The 18,424-nt window shown below is 44.9% G+C and overlaps 1 protein-coding gene across 1 annotated transcript in view; it reads left to right on the top strand.

Moving 5' to 3' along the window:
- Positions 1–695: 695 nt before the first annotated feature.
- LOC120050737 (protein TANC1-like) overlaps positions 696–18,424 on the top strand; it is a 53,225-nt gene continuing 35,496 nt past the window's right edge. Inside the window, exons 1-6 of the mRNA XM_038997299.1 lie at positions 696–756; positions 4,094–4,312; positions 6,935–7,027; positions 16,337–16,470; positions 18,072–18,171; positions 18,220–18,294. Of these exons, the coding sequence (XP_038853227.1) occupies positions 696–756; positions 4,094–4,312; positions 6,935–7,027; positions 16,337–16,470; positions 18,072–18,171; positions 18,220–18,294 (682 nt within the window). The remainder of the gene's footprint in view (positions 757–4,093; positions 4,313–6,934; positions 7,028–16,336; positions 16,471–18,071; positions 18,172–18,219; positions 18,295–18,424) is intronic.

The raw sequence follows: 18,424 nt of genomic DNA, 5'->3' as shown, positions 1-18,424 counted from the left end.
CCAGAAAGCGCACGACAGAGAGCCTTTCATCAGCAACTCCAACTTCGAGGATGGATCACATCTCCGCTCATGCAATCAACATTCCTATAGCTATGGAGGGAAATGCGTTGTATTGAAGAAACGTCGACGAACTAAACTTGACTCTTCTTTTTTAACAGGTATATTTTGCTTGTACTGTTAAATGTGAGGTTGTCGGCTGTTTTGTGGGCCAACTTCTAGATGCGTGAAGTGTCAGGGGCATGACAAACCGTTACATTGTTCAACGTTACAGTTTACATAATCGTTCATGTGACGCGTCAAAGTTGTTGCAACAAAATGTTTTTTTACTGTGTCGTGTGTGAATTAATTCGTAAGTAATAACGTTAGATGAAATAAACGTATTTCAGCATGTGCCTCGCATTTGTTTTCAAGTCTCATTTTCTGCTATTCACCTTTGCTAATCTGGAATCCATTTCACACTGAGCTGCATCCATTCATTTGTACCATTCTCCACATTTCCCTTTTTGTAAGGTTTCATTCCAGACCACTGTGCATGATGAGGATACGTTAGGTCTCATCATAATCCATATCTTCCTATGACTAGTGTTGCCTCATTTAGGAGTATATGGTCATGCTACTACAATAGCACTTTTTGCAGAGGGAATAATATATTTGTATTGACTATCTTTCACAGAACTCCCTGTAATCAGTTGAACATGTTCAAAGCAGTGTTCGGGAGGAATAGGAAAGGAGAGAAGAGGAGCAGGAGGGATCCAGGTAGGAAAGAGAACAAACAACACTGCAACCATTACAGTTTGTGACAGGTTACTAGACACCTTTTCACTCACTATAATAGTGTCACATGATTTTGTTGATAAAAGGATGGGTTGACATTTTTGCCGATAGGGAACTGATGGATTTCTGGAGCCGTGGGGATGATTCTGGAATCTGGGTACTATCTGTGTTGTATCAGTCTCGGGGCAGACATCGTTTCTGGTGAAGTGAAACCAATCCTTGACATTAGTAGCACTCGCACTAATTGAAGACGGTAGCTACTTGGCTGCTCTGAATTTTCTGTCCCCGGGTGTTTGAGTATAGAGCCATTTCAATTAGCCTAATTAAGGAGTGAATGCCACGTCCCACTGCTGTAAGTTCCTCTCAGACCTAAAGTGTGTCACGAGAAGTTGGAGTGGGTTAAACAAACAGCCCTGACCCACAAAAAGAAGATACTGAAATTATCAATAACTTTTTGGGTCATGAGGGATGTACACTGACTATACAAAAATTAGTAAGAACACCTGCTCTTTCCATGACACAGACTGACCAGGTGCATCCAGGTGGAAGCTATGTACCCTTATTTGTGTCACTTGTTAAATCAACTTCAAATCAGTGTAGATGAAAGGGAGGAGACAGCTTAAAAAGTATTTTTAAGCCTTGAGCCAATTGAGACATGGATTGTGTATGTGTGCCATTCAAAGGGGCAAACAAAATATTTAAATGCCTTTGAACAGGGTATGCTAGTAGATGCCATGCGCACCGGTTTGTGTCAAGAACTGCAACGCTGCTGGGTTTTTCACGCTCAACAGTTTACCGTGTGTATCAAGAATGGTCCACTACCCAAAGGACATCGAGCCAACTTGACACAACTGTGGGAATCATAGGAGTCAAAATGGGCCAGCATCCCTGTGGAATGCTTTCAACACCTTGCAGAGTCCATGCCCTGATGAATTGAGGCTGTTCTGAGGGAAGGGGGGGGGGGGGGGGGGGGTTATAACTACAGTATATAGCTTTTTCTTGCCAGTTCTAAATAATTTTAGTCAACCCTCTTTATTTTGGTAGGCTATAATCTATTATTCAGATTGATGCTGGGCCTCGTGTGCTTCCGCTGTGGAGTCGTGCTTCTTTCCAGTAGTTATGTAGCTACTAGTTAGCTCCATTCTGTGAGGTAACAACAAGGGTGTTGTCAGTTTCTCATAACGTGAGTGTTCACCCCTAGAGAAGTCTGGGGGAAATCAGAAGGCACTCTAGATATATGGGTACAAAGTCAGCATATTGCACATGAAATATTTAATGCATCTAATGTTGACGAGCTACAGAACTCAGAGAACTGTGTCAGTCTCATCTACCATCTACCATTAAATCTATCATTAATACCTCTAGGTCCTTAGATTTAGTCCAAAAGGTGGACTGCCATGCTAGTAATGGCATGTACATTTTAAATCATTTTTGTTGTTGGACATAAAAGGCTGTAAAATCACCAGGAAATCCTCTCAAAGTGATTTTAATGTAGGAAATCTGTTCCCAAGTATTCCCACGCATAAATAGAGAAAATATGTGATCGTATCCCAATATAATCATGGTTTGAAATGATTATTTTTTGTGTCTAATACTACAGTATATCTGTTTGGGATTATTGCGGTCAATTTGTAGTGCACAAATTATTTATAACTATGTTCCGGCCGCCCGACCATCCGCTCAAGGAAAGATTGGCCCGCGGCTGAATGTAATTGGCGACCCCTGGTCTAAGCAAGCCTATGGGTATACGTCGTGTGAAGCTGACTGGGATTGGATTAAAAGCCTTGAGAGAGAAAGTTGTTCCCTGACTACATGATGAGCAGCATATGTTTCCCATAAGGCTGTGGCCTGGAGGCTCGCTCAGAGGCATCAGAGAAGGAGAATGGAAACTTTGCAGCACGATTAGGGGCCCTGAATTTATAACTAATCATAATCAAGTTATAGCAACTCCCTACCTAGTAATGTTGGTTTTGTCCATAACCTGTAAATTCAGCTTTTTAAGGCTGTGTGTATCCTTGCAGATTGTCGATCAAATGCATTATATAATGTAGATGACCATCTGTCTCTCTTGTCTTCCACAGGAATGAGGTTACTGTATAAACCATGCTAAATTTCAACGGACTGCTTTAATGTAATTTTGTTGTAGCATTACATATTACTCCAGCCCCCGTTAGTGCTGTGTTATTATTGCACTCTATGCATCAGACGTAGCCAGTAACTGCAATGCACACACACGCCGTTAACATCATTGCAACTGTGCAGTGATTACATTTAGCGTAGAGACGAGACAAAAGCAGAACACACTTCCCTCAAAGACCTGAGCTGCCAGTAGGCAGTCCGCTCTTCAAAGGGCCACTACTAGACTTCAAGAATAGATCCGGTCTCTTAATGCAAGGGGTTGTCGTCCACTTATTATTGCTCCAAAACATGTATTTGACGGTCCTGTTTAAAGGGAAAACCCACCCCTAGAAATAAAAATCATAAAACTCCTGTCAATTTGGTGAAAGCCTATGTTCTATCAGTAAGTTAAAAAAAAAAAAAAAACATGATTTAACTTCTAAGTGGTCCATCTGTGAAATCAGGAAATCGTGTCGGAACGAGTCAGAGCTACATGACTCAAAACATGGTTCTCCTCATTGGAGATAGGGGATAACACACTATCACATTTAATAACACTTTCTTTGTGCTCAATCTAAACAGTGTACCAAATGATTCAACTCAGTTTCTCTTTCAAGTACCATCCCACAATGCGCCCTGTCTGTGGGAAAGGTGGGATGGGGCCAGTGTTGCCATAGCAACATCCTCTGCACTCACTCTAGTCAGAGATGAACTGCAGCTTGAACTCGGTTAGATAGACTCCTAAATTGCTAGTGCAGTTGGTTTAGGCAATTTTACAGATAGCTAGCTACTTCACATGCTGATATTGACTTTGGTATTATTGTGTGTAGATACGTTTGCTACTTAGCTAGCTAAATAGCCAGGCAGCCCAGATAGCATGGCATTGTGGGTTTTGTAGTCGACTTGAACTGCAACAGATTTCCACTACAATTTTCACGTGTTGCTACCAACCTTTTTGTAACGACAAAATGAAACATTTGTTCACAGAAAATATTGTTTTCACATATTAGTGTTATTTAACACTGTTAATCATAGGAATTAGTGGTTTGGGGTGGATTATCCTTTTACGTTTCCAGATACACCTTTTGATAGGCCCAATTATTGATTACAGTTTAATTTGTTCTCTCTCTCTCTCTTCTCTTTTCCGACCCCTTTTAATCTCTCTCACCTTTCCCACTATATCTCCCTCTCCTCTCGCTAGCGGTAGTCACTGATTACCACAGCCACAGTATCCAACGAAGGGGTGCTGGTGCTTGGGTGACCCACTACCAGGAGCCTAGCCGTGCACACCACCCCCACCCCTCAAGGGGCAGGCCGAGGGGGAAGCTGGCTAAGGGGGAGTCTATCTCCCTGCCTTCCTCGCCCCTGGTCCATCGCCAGTCCTACATAATGCCCTCACATATGGGCATCAAGTCCCCAGGTACTGTAACAGCCATCCACCAGGCTTTTGTTCTTCTAATGAACATACCTATACAGTTGAAGTCGGAAGTTTACATACACCTTTGCCAAATACATTTAAACTCAGTTTTTCACTATTCCTGACATTTAATCCGAGTAGAAATTCCCTGTCATAGGTCAGTTAGGATCACCACTTTATTTTAAGAATGTGAAATGTCAGAATAATAGTAGAGAGAATGATTTATTTTAGCTTTTATTTCTTTCATCACATTCCCAGTGGGTAAGAAGTTTACATACACTCAATTAGTTTTTGATAGCATTACCTTCAAATTGTTTAACTTGGGTCAAACGTTTCGGGTAGCCTTCCACAACCTTCCCACAATAAGTTGGGTGAATTTTGGCCCATTCCGCATGACAGAGCTGGTGTAACTGAGTCATGTTTGTAGGCCTCCTTGCTCGCACACGCTTTTTCAGTTCTGCCCACACATTTTCTATGGGTTTCAGATCAGGGCTTTGTGATGGCCACTCCAATACCTTGAATTTGTTGTCCTTAAGCCGTTTTGCCACAACTTTGGAAGTATGCTTGGGGTCATTGTCCATTTGGAAGACCCATTTGCGACCAAGCTTTAACTTCCTGACTGATGTCTTGAGATGTTGCTTCAATATATCCACATAATATTTCTGACTCATAATGCCATCTATTTTGTAAAGTGCACCAGTCCCTCCTGCAGCAAAGCATCCCCACAATATGATGCTGCCACCCCCGTGCTTCAAGGTTGGGATGGTGTTCTTCGGCTTGCAAGCATCGCCCTTTTTCCTCCAAACATAACGATGGTCATTATGGCCAAACAGTTCTATTTTTGTTTCATCAGACCAGAGGACATTTCTCCAAAAAGTACGATCTTTGTCCCCATGTGCAGTTGCAAACCGTAGTCTGGCTTTTTTATGGCGGTTTTGGAGCAGTGGCTTCTTCCTTGCTGAGCGGCCTTTCAGGTTATGTCGATATAGGACTCGTTTTACTGTGGATATAGATACTTTTGTACCTGTTTCCTCCAGCATCTTCACAGGGTCCTTTTCTGTTGTTCTGGGATTGATTTGCACTTTTCACACCAAAGTACGTTCGTTCATCTCTAGGAGACAGAACGCGTCTCCTTCCTGAGCGGTATGACGGCTGAGTGGTCCCATGGTGTTTATACTTCCGTACTATTGTTTGTACAGATGAACGTGGTACCTTCAGGCGTATGGAAAGTGCTCCCATTTTTTTCTGATGTCTTGGCTGATTTCTTTTGATTTTCCCATGATGTCAAGCAAAGAGGCACTGAGTTTGAAGGTAGGCCTTCATACATCCACAGGTACACCTCCGATTGACTCAAATTATGTCAATTAGCCTATCAGAAGCTCCGAAAGCCATGACATAATTTTCTGGAATTTTCCAAGCTCTTTAAAGGCACAGTCAACTTAGTGTATGTAAACGTCTGACCCTCTGGAATTGTGATTCTGTGAATTATAAGTGAAATAACCTTTCTGTAAACAATTGTTGGAAAAATTACTTGTGTCATGCACAAAGTAGATGTCCTAACCGACTTGCCAAAACTATAGTTTGTTAACAAGAAATTTGTGGAGTGGTTGAAAAACTAGTTTTAATGACTCCAACCTAAGTGTATGTAAACTTCTGACTTCAACTGTACACACACACACACACACACACACACACACACACACACACACACACACACACTGTAGCTCCCACGGTTCTGACAGGCTCTTGTGTGCTCTTTGTGGAGATTAGGTTGTGATGGCTCTGCCTGGTTTTTAAGCCCAGTGGGTTTATAGCACAGCCAGTACATGCCTAATGATTGATTAAAGGCTATTCACACAGCTAGCACTTTATTTCCCCTGGGAAATATAGTAGATTATGCTCAAATCTCATTGTCAAATGTACAAGCTGTCCAGGATACAATACATCAATAACAACAACTCACTGCATCTCCAAGGACTGAATGCTGGGGGAGTTTAGAATGCAAATAGTATGTCATTAGCTTTTTGATTATTTCTACTATGCCTTGATTTGTCAGTGGCAGGCCAGGGTTATGTAGTAACTGGGTTTCTACTCTTTACAGTTCAACCTCTTACTCAGTGACCCAGTGCCCAGCCCCCCGCTGCTCAGCTTTGGAAAGGAACTGTATGCCTTTTTTGGAAGATTATGCTTAGATGTCTTGAACGTTTGTGTCTCCGGCATTCTAGCTGAGTAACACTAGGTGGCAGTGCGGTGTGCGTCAAGCTGAAGCTTCGAGTTTACTGTAGTAGTGTGGACCTTTACCTCAACACACACAGAGACACACACAGACACATACACACACTCATGTTGGCGATTTGAGCTGTTATCATCACAGGGATTAGTTTATACTGTACTGCATGTATCCGAGTTCATGCTGGCTTCTCCCAACTGGAGAAGGAGAAATTCAAATTCCCCACTGCAAATCCCATCTGGAAGAGTTGAATTTCTCTCTCTCTCTCTCTCTCTCTCTCTCTCTCTCTCTCTCTCTCTCTCTCTCTCTCTCTCTCTCTCTCTCTCTCACTTTCTCTTCCCTTTCTCGTTACCCCCCATCTCACTCTCTCTCTCTCTCTGTTGCTCTGACTGAAGGTCCGTACAGGAAGCTGGAGTACGTGGAGAGTCCTTCTCTTCCTGGAGACGCGTTCGTCTTCGCTCTGAACAACAGCAAGACTTCCCAGAGAGGTGAGTGTGAGCGTGTCTGCACAGAGAGTTGTGGATGAGAGACGAGACAAAGGGAGGAGGAGAGAGAATGATATGCGGTACGGTACATTTGGAAAAGGAGGAAGAGAGGTACAGAGGATAGAAGAGAACACATCTTCCATAGTTTTGTTTAAATGTTAGTTGATTTAGCGCCTGCTGTTATTTTTTCAAATGCACGTGTACAGTATGTGCAAGCGTATTTGTGCACGTGGATGCATGTGTCCATGCCCATGTGTTTAATTGACCTGCCAAACCTAAGTTGTGCTGAGGGTAACAGTGTAAATGCCAGCCATCCCCTGCACAGCTGTCTATGTGGAGAGGCTGGGGGCCAGACCTGAGGCGGACCAGCCTGTCTCCAGCATCCTCATGTCCTCTTGTTGCCAAGCACCGCTCTTCTCCCTCTGCTTCTCATAACCAACGGCGACAGCGTGCTGCTGTGTTAGCTGTGTGTTTCAATCATTCCGAACCCCCTTCCTGGAATTTGTCACTCAGAGGTCAGAGTTAGATTGATGAAGCTTTCAATATTGTCTGGTGGTTTTAGTTACGAGGTGTTGTTCCTAATAGTGCCATGGAAAGCTGAACGCATAGATTCACTGATTATAGCTTCCTGACCTCAGGTGGGAAAGCAGTTGGGCACTTAGACTATCAGCCAATGTCTCCATCCATTGCCTATCTCGTTCTCTCCCTCTCCCTCTCTCTCTCTCTCTCTCTCTCTCTCTGTGTCTCACTCTCACACCCTCCCTCTCACTTTCTCTCTCTCGGTTTGTCTATTTTAGTTTTAGCCACAGTTGTGTGATTTGAATGTAGCGTTTTTAAACAGTAAACACCATTTTCCACTGCCCACATAGACCCATAATGTATCTCCAATAACCATTATGAATGTAAAGTAAATATAGATAATTATAATATACATTTACTTACCATTTCCTTCAAAATCTTGTGTTAATTTGCAATACTTTTCAATGTGGCGTTTTCAATATTTGCTTTTCCATGTGCTTAGCTCGTTATGAATTTTAATGAACCCTGAATGGTGGAGAGGTATAATTTTAACATCATATAAGATGATTAGGTTTGCCTTTCAAATCCACCTCAGCAGACTCAAACAAATTAATGATTAGAAATGAATAGCTGTAAAATACATTTGAGTGTATTCAGTGTAGGGTTCGGTAATGACTTTGACTTTGGTAATGACTTTGACAGGCCACATCGTTATTCTCTTTTGCACAAAAAACAAGAATACTCCTGTCGGATAAGAATGATGAGGAATGAATTTCTCCCCGAATTTGAAGGTGTTGTTTCTTTGAGACGGAGGGTGCAGAGTCAGATCTTGTTCTGAGTTTTTGTGGATCTCTGCTTTGACCAGAGTGCCTTCCCACTGGGCAGAAACTGTTTGAATCAACGTTTCCACCAGTGGAGGCTGCTGAGGGGGGGACGGCTCATAGTAATGGCTGGAATGGCGTCAATGGACTGGTATCACATGCAAACCACGTTTGATACCATTCCATTGACTCCATTTCAGCCATTATTAGTAGCCGTCCTCCCCTCAGCAGCATCCACTGGTTTCCACATCATTTTATCCCCCCCAAAAATGTAATGTGATGACATTGAATCAACGTGGGGAAATGATTGGATTTCCAAAAAGTCAGCAACGTGAGGGAATTTCATCTTTTTTTCACCCAACTTTGAACCTTAATCTGATGTCTTGGTGACTTTTTTTGTTGTTGATTTCACGTTAGTTGACAACTCAAGCAAATGTAATTTAAAAAAATAGACGTTGAACTGACGTCTGTGCACAGTGGGTTGAAGTGTGCTAAGATTTGATTGAACAACCTTCTGCCAGAAAGAACCAAGCGTGCTCCAGCTCCCAGTCAATTACACAACCCAGTGTGGACCAAAAGACTTCAGATGTATGTTTTTCACAGAAAGAGAACGTGTATCAGAGTGATAATGTGGAAGGGAGCTGCTAATGTGACAGTTGCTGTGACTACGGTTGGTTTACTACTTTACTTCCATTAAGCTGGATAATGGAGGGTGACATTACAGGATTCATTTAGTTCAGGTAATACCCTGTTTTAATTTCTATCCGAGATGGCACCCAACTATCCTGGCATTGACGGTCTCTTTTTCTTTCCCATTTGTAATGTACACCGTTCAATCAGGAGCTCCAGCCAGCCAGTCAGATCTCTTGCAGACAGTCCAGCCCCGTGTGCCACCAAGCATCTGTTTGTCCCTCTGTCTCTCTCACTGTCTGTGATTAACAGCTCTGCGTGTGATCTCTGCTGTGTAGGAAAGGTGCTGGTGCCTGCCTTTCGTCTAACCAGTCAGCTCGTTTCATCACCACCCCTTGTCTGAGAGATGGAGGAAGTTGTGACTTTAGGCGGAGAAGAGAGGAGGGATATGCGATAGTGAAGTGGTGGTGGCTGTTTCCTCTTATTTGCTTACTGTGTATTGCATCATCTCTACGGTTCATTGGAGAGAGCAATGGATTATGTGGAGGCGGGGAGAGGATATCGACAGTGGGATTGAAAGAATGGGGCGATCCTGAGGGCTTGAGGGGAGGGAGAGGGATGGAGAGGGGGAATTGATGGAGGAATACACTCTTAGAAAAAAAGGTGCATTCTAGAACCTAAAACGGTTCTCCGGCTGTCCCCACAGGAGAACCCTTTGAAGAACCCTTTCTGGTTCCAGGTAGAACCCTTTTGGGTTCTATGTAAAACTCTTTCCCACAGAGGGTTCTACATGGAACCCAAACGAGTTCTAGCTGAATCCAAAAAGGGTTCTACCTGGAACCAAAAAGGGTTCACCTTTTGGAACTCTTTTTCCCAAGAGGGATTGAGGGGAGAGATGGATGAGAAGGTGTCTAACCCAAGAAGGGTTGAGAGTAACCAACAAGCTGTGTCTCGGCCCTCCCACAATCCTTCCCTTCTTCCTCATCTCTCTCAATAGTAGCTCTGTTTCCTAGACATCATCATATTTTCCAACTCACTGTTGTATGTAAACAGGATATAGAGGTGTCGTATTGAATCAAGTTTCAAATCAAATCAAATCAAGTTTATTTTATATAGCCCTTCGTACATCAGCTAATATCTCGAAGTGCTGTACAGAAACCCAGCCTAAAACCCCAAACAGCAAGCAATGCAGGTGTAGAAGCACGGTGGCTAGGAAAAACTCCCTAGAAAGGCCAAAACCTAGGAAGAAACCTAGAGAGGAACCAGGCTATGAGGGGTGGCCAGTCCTCTTCTGGCTGTGCCGGGTGGAGATTAGAACAGAACATGGCCAAGATGTTCAAAATGTTCATAAGTGACAAGCATGGTCAAATAATAATCAGGAATAAATGTCAGTTGGCTTTTCATAGCCGATCATTAAGAGTTGAAAACAGCAGGTCTGGGACAGGTAGGGGTTCCATAACCGCAGGCAGAACAGTTGAAACTGGAATAGCAGCAAGGCCAGGTGGACTGGGGACAGCAAGGAGTCATCATGCCCGGTAGTCCTGACGTATGGTCCTAGGGCTCAGGCCCTCCGAGAGAGAGAAAGAAAGAGAGAAGGAGAGAATTAGAGAGAGCCAAGATTTTCAAAATGTTCATAAATGACAAGCATGGTCAAATAATAATCAGGAATAAATGTCAGTTGGCTTTTCATAGCCGATCATTAAGAGTTGAAAGCAGCAGGTCTGGGACAGGTAGGGGTTCCATAACCGCAGGCAGAACAGTTGAAACTGGAACAGCAGCAAGGCCAGGTGGACTGGGGACAGCAAGGAGTCATCATGCCCGGTAGTCCTGACGTATAGTCCTAGGGCTCAGGTTCTCCGAGAGAGAGAAAGAAAGAGAGAAGGAGAGAATTAGAGAGAGCATACTTAAATTCACACAGGACACTGGATAAGACAGGAGAAGTACTCCAGATATAACCAACTGACCCTAGCCCCCCGACACATAAACTACTGCAGCATAAATACTGGAGGCTGAGACAGGAGGGGTCAGGAGACACTGTGGCCCCATCCGATGATACCCCCGGACAGGGCCAAACAGGAAGGATATAACCCCACCCACTTTGCCAAAGCACAGCCCCCGCACCACTAGAGGGATATCTTCAACCACCAACTTACAATCCTGAGACAAGGCCGAGTATAGCCCACAAAGATCTCCACCACAGCACAAACCAAGGGGGGGGCGCCAACCCAGACAGGAAGATCACGTCAGTAACTCAACCCACTCAAGTGACGCACCCCTCCTAGGGACGGCATGAAAGAGCACCAGTAAGCCAGTGACTCAGCCCCTGTAATAGGGTTAGAGGCAGAGAATCCCAGTGGAGAGAGGGGAACCGGCCAGGCAGAGACAGCAAGGGCGGTTCGTTGCTCCAGAGCCTTTCCGTTCACCTTCACACTCCTGGGCCAGACTACACTCAATCATATGACCTACTGAAGAGATAAGTCTTCAGTAAAGACTTAAAGGTTGAGACCGAGTCTGCGTCTCTCACATGGGTAGGCAGACCGTTCCATAAAAATGGAGATCTATAGGAGAAAGCCCTGCCTCCAGCTGTTTGCTTAGAAATTCTAGGGACAATTAGGAGGCCTGCGTCTTGTGACCGTAGCGTACGTGTAGGTATGTACGGCAGGACCAACTCGGAAAGATAGGTAGGAGCAAGCCCATGTAACGCTTTATAGGTTAACAGTAAAACCTTGAAATCAGCCCTTGCCTTAACAGGAAGCCAGTGTAGGGAAGCTAGCACTGGAGTAATATGATCAAATTTCTTGGTTCTAGTCAGGATTCTAGCAGCCGTATTTAGCACTAACTGAAGTTTATTTAGTGCTTTATCCGGGTAGCCGGAAAGTAGAGCATTGCAGTAGTCTAACCTAGAAGTAACAAATGCATGGATTAATTTTTCTGCATCATTTTTGGACAGAAAATTTCTGATTTTTGCAATGTTACGTAGATGGAAAAAAGCTGTCCTTGAAACAGTCTTGATATGTTCGTCAAAAGAGAGATCAGGGTCAAGAGTAACGCCGAGGTCCTTCACAGTTTTATTTGAGACGACTTTACAACCATCAAGATTAATTGTCAGATTTAACAGAAGATCTCTTTGTTTCTTGGGACCTAGAACAAGCATCTCTGTTTTGTCCGAGTTTAAAAGTAGAAAGTTTTCAGCCATCCACTTCCTTATGTCTGAAACACAGGCTTCTAGCGAGGGCAATTTTGGGGCTTCACCATGTTTCATTGAAATGTACAGCTGTGTGTCATCCGCATAGCAGTGAAAGTTAACATTATGTTTTCGAATAACATCCCCAAGAGGTAAAATATATAGTGAAAACAATAGTGGTCCTAAAACGGAACCTTGAGGAACACCGAAATGTACAGTTGATTTGTCAGAGGACAAACCATTCACAGAGACAAACTGATATCTTTCCGACAGATAAGATCTAAACCAGGCCAGAACTTGTCCGTGTAGGCCAATTTGGGTTTCCAGTCTCTCCAAAAGAATGTGGTGATCGATGGTGTCAAAGGCAGCACTAAGGTCTAGTAGCACGAGGACAGATGCAGAGCCTCGGTCTGACGCCATTAAAAGGTCATTTACCACCTTCACAAGTGCAGTCTCAGTGCTATGATGGGGTCTAAAACCAGACTGAAGCATTTCGTATACATTGTTTGTCTTCAGGAAGGCAGTGAGTTGCTGCGCAACAGCTTTTTCTAAAATTTTTGAGAGGAATGGAAGATTCGATATAGGCCGATAGTTTTTTATATTTTCCGGGTCAAGGTTTGGCTTTTTCAAGAGAGGCTTTATTACTGCCACTTTTAGTGAATTTGGTACACATCCGGTGGATAGAGAGCCGTTTATTATGTTCAACATAGGAGGGCCAAGCACATGAAGCAGCTCTTTCAGTAGTTTAGCTGGAATAGGATCCAGTATGCAGCTTGAAGGTTTAGAGGCCATGATTCTTTTCATCATTGTGTCAAGAGATATAGTACTAAAACACTTAAGTGTCTCTCCCGATCCCAGGCCCTCGCAGAGCTGTGCAGATCCAGGACAGCTAAGCCCTGGAGGAATACGCAGATTTAAAGAGGAGTCCGTAATTTGCTTTCTAATGATCATGATCTTTTCCTCAAAGAAGTTCATGAATTTATTACTGCTGAAGTGAAAGCCATCCTCTCTTGGGGAATGCTGCTTTTTAGTTAGCTTTGCAACAGTATCAAAAATACATTTTGGATTGTTCTTATTTTCCTCAATTAAGTTGGAAAAGTAGGATGATCGAGCAGCAGTGAGGGCTCTTCGATACTGCACGGTACTGTCTTTCCAAGCTAGTCGGAATACTTCCAGTTTGGTGTGGCGCCATTTCCGTTCCAATTTTCTGGAAGCTTGCTTCAGAGCTCGGGTATTTTCTGTATACCAGGGAGCTAGTTTCTTATGACAAATGTTTTTCGTTTTTAGGGATGCAACTGCATCTAGGGTATTGCGCAAGGTTAAATTGAGTTCCTCAGTTAGGTGGTTAACTGATTTTTGTCCTCTGACGTCCTTGGGTAGGCAGAAGGAGTCTGGAAGGGCATCAAGGAATTTTTGTGTTGTCTGAGAATTTATAGCACGACTTTTGATGCTCCTTGGTTGGGGTCTGAGCAGATTATTTGTTGCGATTGCAAACGTAATAAAATGGTGGTCCGATAGTCCAGGATTATGAGGAAAAACATTAAGATCTACAACATTTATTCCATGGGACAAAACTAGGTCCAGAGTATGACTGTGGCAGTGAGTAGGTCCAGAGACATGTTGGACAAAACCCACTGAGTCGATGATGGCTCCGAAAGCCTTTTGGAGTGGGTCTGTGGACTTCTCCATATGAATATTAAAATCACCAAAAATTAGAATATGATCTGCTATGACTACAAGGTCCGATAGGAATTCAGGGAACTCAGAGAGGAACGCTGTATATGGCCCAGGAGGCCTGTAAACAGTAGCTATAAAAAGTGATTGAGTAGGCTGCATAGATTTCATGACTAGAAGCTCAAAAGACGAAAACGTCATTTTTTTTTTTGTAAATTGAAATTTGCTATCGTAAATGTTAGCAACACCTCCGCCTTTGCGGGATGCACGGGGGATATGGTCACTAGTGTAACCAGGAGGTGAGGCCTCATTTAACACAGTAAATTCATCAGGCTTAAGCCATGTTTCAGTCAGGCCAATCACATCAAGATTATGATCAGTGATTAGTTCATTGACTATAACTGCCTTTGAAGTGAGGGATCTAACATTAAGTAACCCTATTTTGAGATGTGAGGTATCACGATCTCTTTCAATAATGGCAGGAATGGAGGAGGTCTTTATCCTAATGAGATTGCTAAGGCGAACACCGCCATGTTTAGTTTTGCCCAACCTAGGTCGAGGCACAGACACAGTCTCAATGGGGATGGCTGAGCTGACTACACTGACTATGCTAGTGGCAGACTCCACTAAGCTGGCAGGTTGGCTAACAGCCTGCTGCCTGGCCTGCACCCTATTTCATTGTGGAGCTAGAGGAGTTAGAGCCCTGTCTATGTTGGTAGATAAGATGAGAGCACCCCTCCAGCTAGGATGGAGTCCGTCACTCCTCAGCAGGTCAGGCTTGGTCCTGTTTGTGGGTGAGTCCCAGAAAGAGGGCCAATTATCTACAAATTCTATCTTTTGGGAGGGGCAGAAAACAGTTTTCAACCAGCGATTGAGTTGTGAGACTCTGCTGTAGAGCTCGTCACTCCCCCTAACTGGGAGGGGGCCAGAGACAATTACTCGATGCCGACACATCTTTCTAGCTGATTTACACGCTGAAGTTATGTTGCGCTTGGTGACCTCTGACTGTTTCATCCTAACATCGTTGGTGCCGACGTGGATAACAATATCTCTATACTCTCTACACTCGCCAGTTTTAGCTTTAGCCAGCACCATCTTCAGATTAGCCTTAACGTCGGTAGCCCTGCCCCCTGGTAAACAGTGTATGATCGCTGGGTGATTCGTTTTAAGTCTAATACTGCGGGTAATGGAGTCGCCAATGACTAGGGTTTTCAATTTGTCAGAGTTAATGGTGGGAGCCTTCGGCGTCTCAGACCCCGTAACGGGAGGAGTAGAGACAAGAGAAGACTCGGCCTCAGACTCCGACTTGCTACTTAATGGGGAAACCCGGTTGAAAGTTTCTGTCGGCTGAATGAGCGACACCAGTTGAGCATTCCTACAGCATTTCCCTCCAGAAGCCATGAGAAAGTTGTCCGGCTGCGGGGACTGTGCGGGGGGATTTATACTAACGTTACTATCTGTACTTACTGGTGGCACAGACGCTGTTTCATCCTTTCCTACACTGAAATTACCCTTGCCTAACGATTGCGTCTGAAGCTGGGCTTGCAGCACAGCTATCCTCGCCATAAGGCGATCGTTCTCCTGTATATTATGAGTACAGCGACTGCAATTAGAAGACATCATGTTAATGTTACTACTTAGCTTCGGCTGTTGAAAGTGCTGACGAACCATGTCCAGATAAAGCGTCCGGAGTGAAAAAGTTGAATGAGGGAAAAAGTTGTGATGGAAAAACTAAAAATATAAACGGTAATTAAAAAGAAAAACAAAAAACAAACGTAAAGTTGTCAGCTAGTAAAGTAAGGTTGGCAACAAAACGCACAGCAACACGTCTGCAAATTCAAGAGGAAGTGACGACACCACTTAGCATGCAGAGCCTTTGAGGAGAGGGTGTATTGAACACCCTCTCCTCATCCACCTCTGCATATGTACAGTGGCGACCTGGAGGTGAAAAGTCATGGCATCAGGCCCTTCTCAGTGATGTATCGACGCACCATATTGCTCATCTCAGCCCAATCTGTCCGGACGGGGCAGCCAGTGCCAAAGACGGCGGTGCAATGGCGCCTACCCTCTGCTGGAGGCCAGGGCAGAGCTGAGCTCATTGAGATACTACGTCTGTCTCCTAACCAACCGGGAGCGCTGAGCAGGCACACACACATACACATATGGACACACACGCAGACAGAGCTGCTTCAGTCATGCAGCCAGGGACTGAGAAAGGCACAGCCTCTTCATCAGTAATGAGGCCGACCGGCGCTGCTGCTGCTGCTGACCTGTGGATGCATACATGAACCTCTCCTCCATCGGCATAGTATACATAATCCTCCATCGAATCGACGTAGCCAGGTAGGAGGAAAGGCAGGAAGGAGGAACTGAGCTGAACTGGGCTGGGCTACAGAACGGTGTGTGTGTGTGTGTTTGGTGTGGTCGTATCGTGCTGCTCACAGCGATCCGCTCGTCTGTCATCTCTCTCCATCTGCCTTCCAGAGCTGCACGCGGAGCTCCAGCCCAGCTCCTCCTCCTTCTCAACCCAGGAACTGATGACCAGGCTGGGCTTCTTACTGGGAGAAGGGACCCCAGCCTCGCCTAGCACCCCCATGGAGGACCGGAGGGAAAAGAAGGTATGTGAAATGAAAGATGGTGGGTAGGATGGGTAGAAGGAAGGAGGGGAGAGTGACTGAGAAAGTCAGATGTCAGAAATATGGAAATGAGGCTCATATGTTTTCTTTGCAGATGACGTGAGGAGTTTTTGTATGGCTTCTTTAATTAGATTTAAAGGCCATGTTTTGTATGATAACCAAGATTGAGAGTTTGTTTTTGTTAAGCTGCAAATTTAGAAACTACAACTTTGAAGGTAAATTACCAGTTGAAAAAGAAAATCAGAGGCACTCTTGACTTAATATTTGAAAGTATATATTACAATGGCATTTTCTTTATAGAATGTGTACATAAGGTGATGTCAGTTGAATATCTTGCTTTTAATCTTGTTGCATTGGCTCGCCACATGCTGTTGAGCCTGCAGGAGGTTTATATACTGTACTGTATCATTCTCTCACCGTTTGAGCATTGCCCCACTTTCCTAACCTCCTTCCTCCACCTGAGCTCCAGATGGAGCCAGTTTTATAGAGACAATGTGCCGGCTGTGAGCAGTGTACCGTGTCCTGGTTCAGATAACTGATGAGGTGGTAAGGTGGGAATAGCACTGAGCTGAACGTTCTCTAACGTTGCAGAAACGCTGAGTGCTGGGATGAGTTGAGACCTATAGGATCTAGGAAATGTAGGGTTCGGGTGTTGTTGGAGACATATGAAGAAGGATGCAGATATTGGGGTTTGGGGACATTGGGAGGAGAGGGGGACATTGACACACACCCAGGCATACACACACACACACACACACACACACACACAGGCATACACACACACACACTTATATACAATGACCTATATACCATACATTAACCTGGGGACAGCTGGAAAGGGGGCCAACAGTGTCTATACCTCTGATAATACTTGTCCATAGACAGAGCTTTAAATAAAACACCTCTTTCTCTCTGCCCTTTCTCTTTCTTTTTTTTAATTTTAATTTTTTATAATTTTACCCCCTTTTCTCCCCAATTTTCGTGGTATCCAATCGCTAGTAATTACTATCTTGTCTCATCGCTACAACTCCCGTACGGGCTCGGGAGAGACGAAGGTCGAAAGCCATGCGTCCTCCGAAGCACAACCCAACCAAGCCGCACTGCTTCTTAACACAGCGCGCCTCCAACCCGGAAGCCAGCCGCACCAATGTGTCGGAGGAAACACCGTGCACCTGGCCCCCTCGGTTAGCGCGCACTGCGCCCGGCCCGCCACAGGAGTCGCTGGAGCGCGATGAGACAAGGATATCCCTACCGGCCAAACCCTCCCTAACCCGGACGACGCTAGGCCAATTGTGCGTCGCCCCACGGACCTCCCGGTCGCGGCCGGCTGCGACAGAGCCTGGGCGCGAACCCAGAGACTCTGGTGGCGCAGCTAGCACTGCGATGCAGTGCCCTAGACCACTGCGCCACCCGGGAGGCCCTCCCTTTCTCTTTCTATATCTCTCTTCTCTTGCCACACGTTCTATCCATCTCTCCTCACTTTCTACTTGACTGATATGGCCTATCTCTCCTCTTTCGCTCTCTCTCCCTTCTCTCTCTCTATCTCTCTCTCGCTCCCTCTCTCGCTCCCTCTCTGGCTGTAGTGTAATATCCCTGGCCAGGCGGTGAGCCCATGCTCCACATTGACCTGCAGCACTACGTCTCCATGCTCAGACAGCCCCTGCTCCACCCTGGGTAGCAGCAGTACCGGGGGGCCACCCTCCTATCTTCCCAATCCCAGCCCCAGCCCAGGTGGGACCCTCCTCAGCCCCAGTCCCTGCCGGAGCCCCAGTTCCACGCTTGAGAGCCAGGATAGCGGAATCATAGGTGAGTGGCTTATATAGACCATCATCCCCATAGTTGGATCAATTTAAATTCAGATATTTTCTCTGTGTTGTACTCTCTTCTCACCTCCTGAGAAATAATGCATATGTGCACGTGATTGTGAGATCTAAAG

This window comes from Salvelinus namaycush, chromosome 7 (assembly GCF_016432855.1).
Source record: "Salvelinus namaycush isolate Seneca chromosome 7, SaNama_1.0, whole genome shotgun sequence".
NCBI classification, from domain to species: domain Eukaryota; kingdom Metazoa; phylum Chordata; class Actinopteri; order Salmoniformes; family Salmonidae; genus Salvelinus; species Salvelinus namaycush.
The sequence above is the reverse complement of the archived record's forward strand: the minus strand, read 5'-3'. Positions and strand labels throughout refer to the sequence as shown.